Raw genomic sequence first — 13,068 nt, forward strand, 5'->3', positions numbered from 1 at the left:
CAGTGTCTTGGCTTTTCTGTCCCCCCCCGCCTTTCAATTAAAATTATGTTGAATTTCATAGTATGAAGCTGAAAAAAATTAGAGACAGGATCTGGCCATGGCGCAACCCCCCCTCCCCCCACGCAAAAGCCACTTTGCTACCTCACAAACACAGCTCCTAAAATTGAAGTCCTCGGAACGTACTTCTCTCTATAGGTAGAAGCTGAAAGTTTTATTTCTCTGCTTTTTTGTTTTGTTTCAAAAATCTTCCCCCTGTCCTTGTTGTAAACCGAAGGTACAGCCAGAGGGAGACTTCACCACGCTTCTGTATAACGCACATCCACTTCCTTCAGATTGGGCAATTTAGCCTGAGGAAAAAGAACGAGACATCTGTTTTTAGATACCCACAAAGAAGTTGTAAGCCGGCACTTAAAAAGCTCTTGGAGCAATCCTAAGACGGTCTACTCAGAAGTAAGTCCCGTGTTACTCAACGGGGCACACTCCCAGGGAAGTGCCCTTAGGATCTGCCGCCTCAGGGAGTTTGCTCCAACACGAGGCAACGGCGTGATATTTTGAAGAGTTGGTTTTTATATGCTGACTTTCTTTACCTTTTTAAAACGAGAATCAAACCAGCTTACAATCTCCTTCCCTTCCCCTCCCCACAACAGACACCTTGTGAGGCAGGTGGGTGTGAGAGAGCTCTAAGAGAACTGTGACTAGCCCAAGGTCACCCAGCTGGCTTCATGTGTAGGAGTGGGGAAACCAACCCGATTCGCCAGATTCGAGTCTACTGCTCTTAGCCACTACACGGCATGATTTAACTAGAAAAAATCGGACCGCCATATTGGCCCACACAAAATCCCAAAACGAAGAGCAAAATTTGTGCCATACTTTTTATTGGACCCACCAAATGAGCACGAAACAGTGTGCAATCTTTTGAGCTCACCAGAGCTCTTCAGCCAGGCTGGATGTTACAAAATTTGAAAAGGTAAGAAGGCAGAATCCTCAGGCCATGATTTTACAGTCTGATCTTACAGACATCCTTTGGGAAATGCCTGAGGCAATTAGCTTCTTCATTTTGCTTCTGAGGTGCAGCGTTAGTAACAAAATGGTTTCTGGGAGGCTGCATGAATGACTAGGTCATATATCACATGGCCACTGATTGGCCAGTGGCAAAGAGACAACATGGCCACTCTGGCATTTGCAACTTCAAGCATAGAATTACTTTTTTAAAAAGAAGAACAGTAACAATCAGGCCCTTGCTAGCCTCAGGAGCTGGGGTTTGCAGATTTCATAACAATTCCCCCATAATTTGAACCCTGGCCTGGGCTGCAAAACATCCAATATGGCCTCCCTAGGCAGATAAGAGTGTTTGCCAAAGCCTCCCCCACCCCCCTGTATGCCTCCTGCAACTGCAGAAACGGGACATACCTTGAGATCCTCGTAGGTGTCCGCTGAAAGTTTGGTGCTGTTCATATTTAAACTGCACAAGCTCTTCATAGCTGAGAAAGAATAAAATATTATGTTGTTAGATAGCTGCCGGCAGTAAAGCTTCACTAGACAGACAAAATATCCTAATGGTGACTCAGGGCCAATCTATCATGGTGGTTGGATTAAGCGCCAACTTAGTTTAAAAGCTGTTCTTGGGAAGTCATTCGCTATCAAGATGCTCTCTGCAACCATGAAAGTTGTAAAAAAAAAATGCAATTTGAGATTCTGAGATCATGGAACCCCCCCCCCCAAAAAAGTTTACATTAGAAATCTATTGTACAGTGTGAGAACTCCTGGCCCTCAGTCCCTGCCCACTGCTTCTTCTCCCTCCCTACCAATTTTGATAGGGAGGGAAGGCAGCATGGTATAGCCCGATCTCGTCAGCTCTCGGCAACTAAGCAGGGTCAGTACCTGGATGGGAGACCACCGAGGAAGACTCTGCAGAGGAAGGCAGTGGCAAACCACCTCTGCATTGAGCAGGGGATTGCACTAGATGGCCTATATGGCCCCTTCCAACTCTTATGATTCTATGCTTCTCACTTGCCGTGAAAGCCTATTGCTGGGGTTGCCATAAGCCTGGTTGCGACTTGATGGCTCGGATTTCGATACATGGAAGGCCTCCATGTAGACCATGTGTATGAGCCACCAGATCTGGGCCCTGGTAAGCCTGTTTTTGATAACTGAGAATCTGAAACCTTTCCAAAACCTCAAGTGTCAGGAATCTTCGAGTGTCAGGAATCCTGACACTTTGCAAATGAGTATTAATGCAGCGATAATGGGAGACTTCCATCTAATTAACAGCACCACCCTAAACTGAGGTTACAAGTCTTCTAAGTCAACAGGAGTCTTTGGGGCTTCCAAGGCTGCAATTCTGCTTAAGACGGCTCTGTAAGAGGGTGCTGATACAGCACCCAAGACTCTCCACTGTTTTTTGTAAACACTCTCTCGGATTTCCAAACCATAGGGTTGCTGGCAGGCACATTACGGAATTAGAAAATTCACAGCATGTTTGGACCCTGCGAGAAGACCAACCACTGATTCCAGCAGTTGTGATGCCCCCCCCTCGCACCAGTGCTACAGTTTCATTTTAAAGCATGCAGAGAATAGGTGGTTAAGAGTGTCGGACTAGTATCTGGAAGATCCAGGTTTGAATCCCCACTCGTCACAGAAAAAACAGACAGAAAGGGGAAGAAAAAAACTTCAACCCAGAAACAACAGGTGTCCAATAAGATGACAAAAAACTAATAATGGACAGAATAACAATGGGTTACATACTAAACTTAGACAAAGCTGTAACACATTGTAAACCATAAAAAGCTATCCTTAAAACCAATTGTGTTTCGGCCGATAGTCCTTCCTCAGTGGTATAAATTGTAAAATACATACACCATAAAGTACAATCATTCAAAATATAATAAAATATAACAATTCTGACCATGCTGTAAAACACATATAAAAAGCAGGGGCCGTTCGCTAGCTGGACCATCCCCCCTTCACTGTTGGGGTAACAGAGGACCATCCAGATTATAATCTGCTTCCTGAATCTGGATGCATACACACCACAGTACCAGAATTCATCCTGACCTTGCTCAAGAAGAGATTTGGACCAGACATAAGAACACTCTGCAAAATGACTCTGGACATTGTCTCTTCATCTCAAAAGCTTATACCCTGGAAATCTTGTTGGTTTCTAAACTGCTACTGGAACTCATATGAAGCTGCCTTATACTGAATCAGACCCTTGGTCCATCAAAGTCCGTACTGATTGTTATTTAGTGGAAGATTGCTTCTTTCGGTAACCTGGGGCTGTCTCTCAATGGTAAAGCATCTGCTTTATGTGGAGATGGTCCTGGGTTCCACCCTCAGCATTGCCAGTTGAAAGGACCAGGCGGTAGGTAAAGAAAATGACCTCCCTTTGAAGAGCTGCTGCCCATCAGAGTAGACAATACTAACTTAGATAGGCTAACAGTTTGACCCTGTAAAAAGCAGCTTTGTATGTTCATCCATCTGAGATACTTTACTAATGGTGAACACATGAAGCTGCCTTATACTGAATCAGACCCTTGGTCCATCAAAGTCCATATTGTGTACTCAGACTGGCAATGGCTCTCCAGGGTCTCAGGCAGAGGTCTTTCACATCACCTACTTGCCTTGTCCCTTTAACTGGAGATGCTGGGGATTGAACCTGGGATTCTCTGCATGCCAAGCAGATGCTCTACCACTGAGCCACAGCCCCTCCCTCAAACTCAAATTGTGCTGTTCTCCTGCAGACCAACACGGCTACCCACCCGAACGTTGCTGAGCCCGATCCCTGGTAAGTTCATTTGCCCCCCCACCTCCTGCCCCATATCTGACCATTTATTTGGTCACTTACAGCTCAGTGCCAACAATCCGGCATCAGTTACGGGGGTTTCACACAAATTGAGCACCTGCAGCATAGTGAGGTGTTCGGAGAGAAGCCGCAAACCTGCATCTCCAAACTGTAAAGGGAGAAAAGACACAATACGTTTGTTTGTTTTTTGACACAGAACCAGAGTGTCGCCAAGAACACGCTTCTGTATACAGAAGCTACCTCTGAAAACCCTATTTTGGATGACAAACTTAGGTGGGGCTGAGAGAGTGTGACTAGCCCAAGGTCACCCAGATGGCTTCATGTATAGGAGCGGGGAAACAAATCCAGTTCACCCGATTAGCGTCCACCGCTCATGTGGAGGAGTGTGGAACCAAACCCGGTTCACCAGATCAGAGCCCACCGCTCCAAACCACCGCTCTTAACTGCTACGCCTCACTGGCTCTTTTTTAGCTTTCCATGGTGCAAGTTTACTGAGCCAAACCCGGGTGAGCTTGGTTACGTTACCATACAGTGGCTGGCCTGCCGCTACAGGTCCCCACTGGGGAGAAAGGTAAGGTATAAATGAAACACATATATAAAAAAAAGAAGGAGGAAGAAAGTAGACTCCTTTGAAATGTGGTGTTAGAGGGGAGCATTACGGATACCGTGGGCTGCCAAAAAAACAAATCCGTGGATTATAGATCAAATCAAGCCTTAACTGACCCTAGAAGCTAAAATGACTAAACTAAGCCTATCGTATTTTGGTCACATTATGAGAAGGCAAGAGACACAGTAAAAGACAGTCAGGAAAAGAGGAAGACCCAACAAGAGATGGATGGACTCAATAAAGAAAGCCACAGCCCTCAATTTGCAAGATCTGAGAAAGGCTGTCAAAGATAGGACATTTTGGAGGACGTTGATTCATAGGGTCGCCATGAGTCGGAAGCGACTCGACGGCACTTAACACACACACACACACACACACACACACACACAAAAACATAAAACAAGCTCCTTCCATCATTATACTGACACATCTGGTCATCTCAAAACGGGGTTCCCCGGAGCCCTTCCTTCTGAACTGTGGCTTGCGAACCACGTACCTGAGTCGACCACAGGTTCAGCTGCTTGAGGGAAGGCAGCTTGATGAGATGCTCGGCGCAGGCACTCGTGACATTGGTGAAGGCCAGGCTGAGGTTCTCCAGGTTTCCAAAGGAGCCTGAGCTTAACAACCGGGCGAGGTCGGCGTCCTGAGGGAGAAGGAGAGGTGGATCAGGCACAGAGAACAGCAAGCGAGGCTCGCTATGGGCAGGAGGCTTGGTAAACCGGTAAAGCTTACCGCGCGCACACTGTACCATTCCTACTTTGCACTGCGGGCTGAATTCTAGGGGCGGTGCTGCTTGCATCACACCTATCCCAGCATTCCAGTGGGGTCAATAAAATGGAGGACAGGAGGAGGATGTAAGCTGCTTTGGGTTCCCACTGGGGAGAAAGGTGGGGTATAAATGAAGTAAGCACGTAAATACATACATAAGTAGACTCACACACATACGTTATATTATACACTATATACTAAAATATATGTGTATGTAGAGAGGGGCCATGAGGAGCCCTGTGGCGCAGAGTGGTAAGCTGCAGTACTGCAGTCCAAGATCTGCTCACGACCTGAGTTCGATCCAGACGGAAGCCGGTTTCAGGTAGCCAGCTCAAGGTTGACTCAGCCTTCCATCCTTCCGAGGTCGATAAAATGAGTAACCAGCTTGCTGGGGGTAGGCACTGGAAAGATGACTGGGGAAGGCACTGGCAAACCACCCCGTAAACAAAGTCTGCCTAGTAAACGTCAGGATGTGACGTCACCCCATGGGTCAGGAATGACCCGGTGCTTGCACAGGGGACCTTTACCTTTAGAGAGGGGCCATGGCTTAGTGGTTGAGCCCCTGCTTTATATGCAGAAGGTCCTAGGTTCAATCCCTGACATCTCCAGTTAAAAAGATCAGGTAAGGGATGGTCCTAGGTTCAATCCCTGACATCTCCAGTTAAAAAGATCAGGTAGGGGATGGTCTTAGGTTCAACCCCTGACATCACCAGTTTAAAAGATCAGGTAGGGGAGGAGCTGTGGCTCAGTGGTAGAGCATCTGCTTGGCATGCAGAAGGTCCCAGGCTCAATCCCCGGCATCTCCAGCTAAAGGGACTAGGCAAGTAGGTGATGTGAAAGGCCTCTGCCTGAGGCTCTGGAGAGCCGCTGCCAGTCTGAGTAGACAATACTGACTTTGATGGACCAAGGGTCTGGTTCAGTATAAGGCAGCTTCATGTGTTCTTATGTGTTCATGTGTGGTGTGAAAGACTACTTGACACCCTGGAGAGTCGCTGCCAGTCTGAGTAGACAATATTGACCTTGATGGACCAAGGGTCTGATTCAGCATAAGGCAGCTTCATGTGTTTGTGTGTGTGTGATTTTTTACTTCATTTATAGCCCACCTTTCTCGCTGACACTCGAGGTGGATTACACAATTCCAAACAATGCAATAAGACTAATGGAAAGACACTGTCCTTCAGTGTTACTACTCTGAAGATGCCTGCCACAGTTGCTGGCGAAACGTCAGGAAAGAAAATTCCAAGACCACGGTTACACAGCCCGGATAACCTACAAGAACCAAAGACTAATGGAAAACTTACAACCAACAGTGAACAAAACTGGGTTACAAAATTAGAGAACAAAGTGCTGAAACACAGCAGGATACGTATGGAGAATGCAACAGAGGTGAATTGCAAAAACCAGCAAATAATGCAATTAACAGTCTAATACATACAAGGAATAACAATGGTAACAGACTCAATTTCGCAGATGTTAAGCAGCCTTATTCCCTGTTATAAAAATACCTCCCTGAACAGTTCTGTTTTGTGCATTTTGGGGAACAGGAACAGCACGTGAGCTTTCCTGACCTCCTCAGGTAGCCCATTCCACCTGGTGGAAGCCATCAGTGAGAATGCTTGGTATAGGCGGCTGTTGATCTTCTCACTACTCAGAATGAGTCATGCAAAGCAGATTTGCCTGAATTAACACCATTTATTTATTTATTTTCTACAGGACAGAACACAAGGAAAGATACACTGTGTTGATTTACTTCTGTGTTTATGACTTACCTTTCTACAGAACAGTACCCAAGGCAAGTAATAGAAGAAGAAGAGTTGGTTTTTATATGCCGACTTTCTCTACCACTTAAGGAAGAATCAAACCGGCTTACAATCACCTTCCCTTCCCCTCCCCACAACAGACACCCTGTGAGGTAGGTGAGGCTGAGAGAGCTGTGACTAGCCCAAGGTCACCCAGCTGGCTTCATGTGTAGGCATGGGGAAACCAATCCAGTTCACCAGATTAGAGTCCGCCACTCATGTGGAGGAGTGGGGAATCGAACTCGGTTCTCCAGATCAGAGTCTACCGCTCCAGGCCACCGCTCTTAACCACTACAAAATAACATTGCACAAAATACAAGAAAATGCGTTCGAAAATTTATAGGGCTCTTGACACTAAGGAAGGAGAGAGCCCCCAATTTCCAATCACAGGAAGAAGAAGAAGAGTTGGTTTTTATATGCCAACTTTCTCCACCACTTAAGGGAGATTCAAACCGGCTTTACAATCACCTTCGCTTCCCCTCCCCTCCCCACACCCTGTGAGGTGGGTGAGGCTGAGAGAGCTCTAACAGAGCTGTAACTTGCCCAAGGTCACCCAGTTGGCTTCGTGTAGAAGCGGGGAAACAAATCCAGTTCACCAGATTAGCCTCCGCCGCTCATGTGGAGGAGAGGGGAATCAAACCCAGTTCTCCAGATCAGACTCCACCGCTCCAAACCACTACTCTTAACCACTACACCACGCTGGTCCTAACTGCGTGATTTTTTGCATTTTTGCAGTAATGGTGAGAACTAGAAACTTGCTTATTGGGACGTCAATTGAATGTTTCACATCCCAGCGGCACTCTCATGGCTGCGCAGCTTTCACCTTGTACACAAATCGACATCTAATGGGGAAATTATCAGGACGAGCCAAGAGGAAACTTTAATTCCTTTAACCCAGCACCAGGGATAATAATCACATCTCAGTATGCAGAGACAGAAAGACGGTCTTTGCCTCTCATTCTCCCCCCCCTCCCCAAATATTACCAGAGAACTCAAACGGGGGACTCTGACAGCCAGACCCTGGGTACTTTACACTGTGCACCACCAAGCCAGCTGGTCCAAAAAAGGGAGCTGCTGGCCCACTCTATTTTTCTGTTTTGTTTAGGTCAGTGGTTCCCAGAGTGGGCAGTACCACCCCCTGGGGGCCGGTGGGATCACCTAGGGGGGCACTAAGAGGCAAGGGGGCAGCAGGGAGGGGGCTAGAGGTGGGCCCCTTCAACTGTGTTGTTCACTAATTTACAATAGATCAAGCTATGGCACCATGCTGGCAAATTTGGTGGGAACTATCAGAATTCCCCCCCGCCCCCAACTTTGAAGAGCTGGTACCACTGGATCAAGTTCATCCGTTTTGTAGAATAAATTTCAACTAAAACGTTTCAATTTGATTTTGAATAGATGTGCAATTAATTTTTTCTGTTTTGAAATTTTATTGTCTTCTTTAGTGAGTCATGCAACCCCTATTTTGAATAATGCTTCTTATAGGATAGGGTAGGGGGCGCTGGGGTTGAGTTTGTGGAACCAGGGGGGCAGTGGCCCGAAAAGTTTGGGAACCACTGATTTAGGTGATACTGCTGCAGAAGACCAGAAGGTGGTACTGCTGCTTGGCAGATGTTAGGTGACACGGGAGATCAACTGGGTCACGCCCGTCAACCTAGACAGCCTCCGAGTCTGACTCAGCTGACATATTGTGTCTAACGACCAAGCTGTCACTGCGCTTCCCCAAATTGGTTCCCCCTTATTCTCTGCTGAACAGCCTGGCTATCTGGCCAGTTCATTTGCCTGCCAAGCGAATCTGCCTGCCTTGTCCACCAGCCTGGATAATTTCCAAATGAATGGCGAGAGTTCCAGTGTGGTTTTGGCCCTGCTCTGTAGCATACGTGGCCCAATAACAAGGAATCAAAATGTGGTTCACCACTCTTTAATGACTGTTTAGAAGGGCTAGAAACAGGCTTTTCCAACATGCTTTTATCACATTACACCGTTTCCCCCCAAAGAGAAGTAGAACAACTCACTGTGGATTTGGATGGCAGTGTTAACCTGGTAGGTCCTCCTTTCCTTTGCTGTAACAGATATCAAATTTTAATTTGTTAATTGAACTGATTTTTCATCACCAGTATTATCAAACAGTGTGCGGCTGACACGCTGAAGGAGAAGGCTGCACTGCAGCAGCAGCAGCAGCAGAAGAGTTGGTTTTTATAAGCTGACTTTCTCTACCACTTAAGGAAGAATTAAACCGGCTTACAATCAACCGGCCGACTTTCTCTACCACTTAAGGAAGAATCAAACCGGCTTACAGCCAGCTTACAAACTTAAGGAAGAATCAAACCGGCTTACAATCAACTTCCCTTCCCCACAACAGACACCCTGTGAGGTAGGTGGTGCTTAGAGAGCTGTAAGAGAGCTGTGACTAGCCCAAGGTCACCCAGCTGGCTTCATGTGGAGGAGTGGGGAAACCAACCCAGTTCACCAGATTAGTGTCCGCTGCTCATGTGGAGGAGTGGGGAATCAAACCCAGTTCTCCACATTAGAGTCCACCACTCCAAACCACTGCTCTTAACCACTACGCCACGCTGACAGCTCCTGGGTAGGCCCCTGGACGCAGTCACTGGAGCGTAGCAGACTGTGCACATGCGTGTAGATGACACATCAACTATTTCTGACACTATAATTATGCTCTGCTGGGATTTTGAAAAAATCTTCTAGTAAGTAAATCAAAAGAGATGCAACAAAATGGTAACAAGTAGGGTGCTTCTGCATGGAGCCCGTTTTGGGGTTCAAGAGTGCTGAATTCTTGTGTGATTCATGACAAACATGCATCAGCCGGACACACATGATCCTCCACCCAACTAGGCAGCAGGAGTGTGTGTGTGTGTGGGGGATTGTGGCTGGTAAACATACAGCCTTAGGATGGAAAGGCACAGAAACCTTTAAAAGGAGATTAGACAGAATCGTGGACAGCAGATCTATCAGTGGCTATTTGCTACGGTGACTAAAGGGAGCCTCCGCATTCAGAGGCAGCAAATATCTGAATACCAGTGCTAGGAGGCAACATCAAGGGAAAGCCTTGGCCTCTATGCCCTGTTGTTGGTCCTCCACAATAAATGGTTGGCAGCTATGTGAGGCAGGATGCTGGACGATGGGCCACTGGTTTGATTCAGCAGGGCTTTTCTTATGTTCTTATGAACAGCTATCCCACCATATCTTCACAAAAATCCTTTGGATTTGACAGAGAGGTCAGTGGTCATAGCCAAGTAGAAGCTGCTTTGAGCAGGTCCTTCTGGAGAGGCGGCATAGAAATATTTTAAATAAATAAATCATACTCCTTTTACTGGGGAGGACAGTGGGGGCCTTGCGTGGACCTTGTATTATACAACGACAACAACAACAATAATATGCTGCTTTCTCCTTGCCAGACTATTTCCACTGGTTAGAAATTCATAAGTTCAGTCAAGCTTTCTTATTGGCAAGATGGAATGCCCTAGACTCAGCCGAGACGCAGGGGCAATACAATCAAATTACTGCAGAAGAACGAAAATGCCCATTTTGTCCGGATCAAATAGATTCCCTAGCCTGCATTGTTTTAGCATGTCCACAAAATAATATTGCATGAAATAAATTTATCACCCCTGGATAAAACAGCTGAAGACACCTTCCAAGAAGTATATACTGTGTTATCTGCTGTCAAACAGATTGGTCAATTGCGTGAGAGATGTGGCAACTGTTCTCTTTATAGCATCAAGAAAAAAATAAATTTCATTTCCCCATTTAAAGTGTGAAGTGGTTGATGGATAGTCAGTAGCTGTTAAATCTAGGGAAAGGAAAAGAAATAATATGCTGCCAAGTCACTACCAACTCATGATGACCCCTCATGAGGTTTTCAAAACAAATGAACAGAGGGGGTAGCCATTGTCTTCTTCTGTGTAGCAACTCTGGCCTTCCAAGTACTAACCAGGGTCAACTCTGCTTAGCATCCAAGCTCTATTGAGCTCAAGCTAATCTGGGCTATTCAGACAGTAACTGCAATACACAATACAGTGCCGCAAAATGTCCTTGTTCAGATGTTTCTAATCAAGTGCATCCCAGAAGTTTTAGGTCTTCTCGTAAAAACTTCCACTGTGCCCCTCGGGCCTGTTTCAATTGCCTTTGGTTTCCCGTTTTGCCACATGACAACGCTGTCAGCTCACTCTCTCACATGCACACATGCACAAAGACGTACCAGTTCTTTTAACTCCCTCTGCCTGTCACAGAGCTGCTCATACATTTTTTTCCCCACGTCGGTGCTCTCCAGAGTTGATATGATCTGAAGCTGTGTGTCCTTGTTGTCAATAATGTTGTATTCAAGCATCAGGCAAAGAATCTGGCAGCAGAAAGATAAAGAGGTTGGCTGGGAACGAGCTCCATACAGGTTGTATGCTGACCCAAGCAACATTTTGAGCATTTGCCCAAAACATTTCCACTGTTTTAGTCGCCATGTTTTACCCACCCACTCTTTCCCTCTGAGGAGCTCTGACACTATGGAGGGGTTTACTTCATTTTATTTTCACAACTGGTTGGGATGAGAGATAGTGGTTTTGGTTTTTTGGTTGGTTTTTTTTTTTTATATGCTGACTTTCTCTGCCACTTAAGGAAGAATCAAACCGGCTTGCAATCACCTTCTCTTCCGCTCCCCACAACAGACACCCTGTGAGGTAGGTGGGGCTGAGAAAGCTCTAACAGAGCTGTAACTAGCCCAAGGTTACCCAGCTGGCTTCATGTGGAGGAGCTGGGAAACCTACCCGGTTCACCAGATTAGCGTCCGCTGTTCATGTGGAGGAGTGGGGAATCAAATTCGGTTCTCCAGATTAGAGTCCACCGCTCCAAACCACCGCTCTTAACCACTATACCACGCTGGCTCTCCAAAATTATAGTGGCTAGTCTAAGGTTAAAAAGAAAACTTCATGGTGGGGTGAGGATTTGAACTCAACTCTCCTCAAATGGTAACATCACTCTAACCCTAACAGGGCATTCTTTACCCAACCTTACATCTGGTTTCTTCAGCACTACTCTGTTCATCTATTTATGTACTTGTTTCATAGTTCACCTTTCCCACTGAGATGCAAAGCAGATTACACAGTGTAAGCCGATACAATCAACATGAAGAGCCGTCCAATAAACCATGGACTAGGACTACAGTAATCAGAATAAGCTTTGACAGAAACAGAGAAATGTTTCATTCAAGCAAGCGGTGATAAAGACGACTTAAAAATTAAAAACCTATTACTTAAAAGCTCATTAAAAAGAGAAATGTCAATATATTTTAAAAAACCCCACCAACAATTCGTAGTATCTCTTCTGAAAACCCAGGGCTATACCAAGAATAGTTTATATAGTTGGAAAGTTCTTTAACTACAAGGTCAGGGAACCTCAGTAACTATAGTCTTGCACAGGTACCAAGAATTCTTTGTTGCAATACCTAATTTAGCTAGAGAATTAAAATTCCCAAGGTTTCTTCCATTGGGAGGAAGCAGCCTTTAAATCGGTTTTAATGTATATTTTTAAGCATCCTCTTGAGGTTTTCCATTTGGCTTGTTTCAAACCTCTGGTTCCCACTGTAAACGAAAGGGTGGGATACCCTCATGGTTGGCACACCCCATCAGGTAGGAAAACATCAGCATTACTTTGGGTCTTACCTCCACCATAGTCTGGTTGCCTCTTAAAGCCAGCAGCATGCAAGGTCCTAGTTTGTTTTCCGCTAAAGAGAGCAGGAACTTTTTCGTCTTATAACAAGAGCCCATTAAAATATGGACCTGAAAGAAGGGAAGAGAGGTTCAAGTTAAGAGAAGCAGGCTTTTCCTAAATGGTAATGCTGTTCTTTCAGAAATGCTGGTGCAGATTCATCAACAAATCACTGCATACTGAGAGAAAAATTATCATTCCCAATAGGGACGTGGCGTGGTAAATCCACTGAAAGCTTGTTTTAAAAGTATCCTTTGGTCACTGTTTTTTTCAACCTTGCCCAGGGATTGCTCCCAGAAAAAACACACAACAGAAGTGGGTCTGGAACTTGTGAAGTCCCATTACCACCTCTGCCCTCAGAGGTTTAATCTCCTAGG

The 13,068-nt window shown here is 45.8% G+C and overlaps 1 protein-coding gene across 1 annotated transcript in view; it reads right to left on the minus strand.

Moving 5' to 3' along the window:
• Positions 1–250: 250 nt before the first annotated feature.
• Positions 251–13,068, minus strand: part of CMIP (c-Maf inducing protein) — a 184,444-nt gene continuing 171,626 nt past the window's right edge. Inside the window, exons 15-21 of the mRNA XM_056862268.1 lie at positions 12,646–12,762; positions 11,193–11,333; positions 8,989–9,036; positions 4,906–5,052; positions 3,845–3,950; positions 1,411–1,481; positions 251–347 (exon numbers count right to left, since the gene is read on the minus strand). Of these exons, the coding sequence (XP_056718246.1) occupies positions 294–347; positions 1,411–1,481; positions 3,845–3,950; positions 4,906–5,052; positions 8,989–9,036; positions 11,193–11,333; positions 12,646–12,762 (684 nt within the window). The 3' untranslated portion in view covers positions 251–293. The remainder of the gene's footprint in view (positions 348–1,410; positions 1,482–3,844; positions 3,951–4,905; positions 5,053–8,988; positions 9,037–11,192; positions 11,334–12,645; positions 12,763–13,068) is intronic.

Source organism: Euleptes europaea, chromosome 17 (genome assembly GCF_029931775.1).
Source record: "Euleptes europaea isolate rEulEur1 chromosome 17, rEulEur1.hap1, whole genome shotgun sequence".
Taxonomy (NCBI): domain Eukaryota; kingdom Metazoa; phylum Chordata; class Lepidosauria; order Squamata; family Sphaerodactylidae; genus Euleptes; species Euleptes europaea.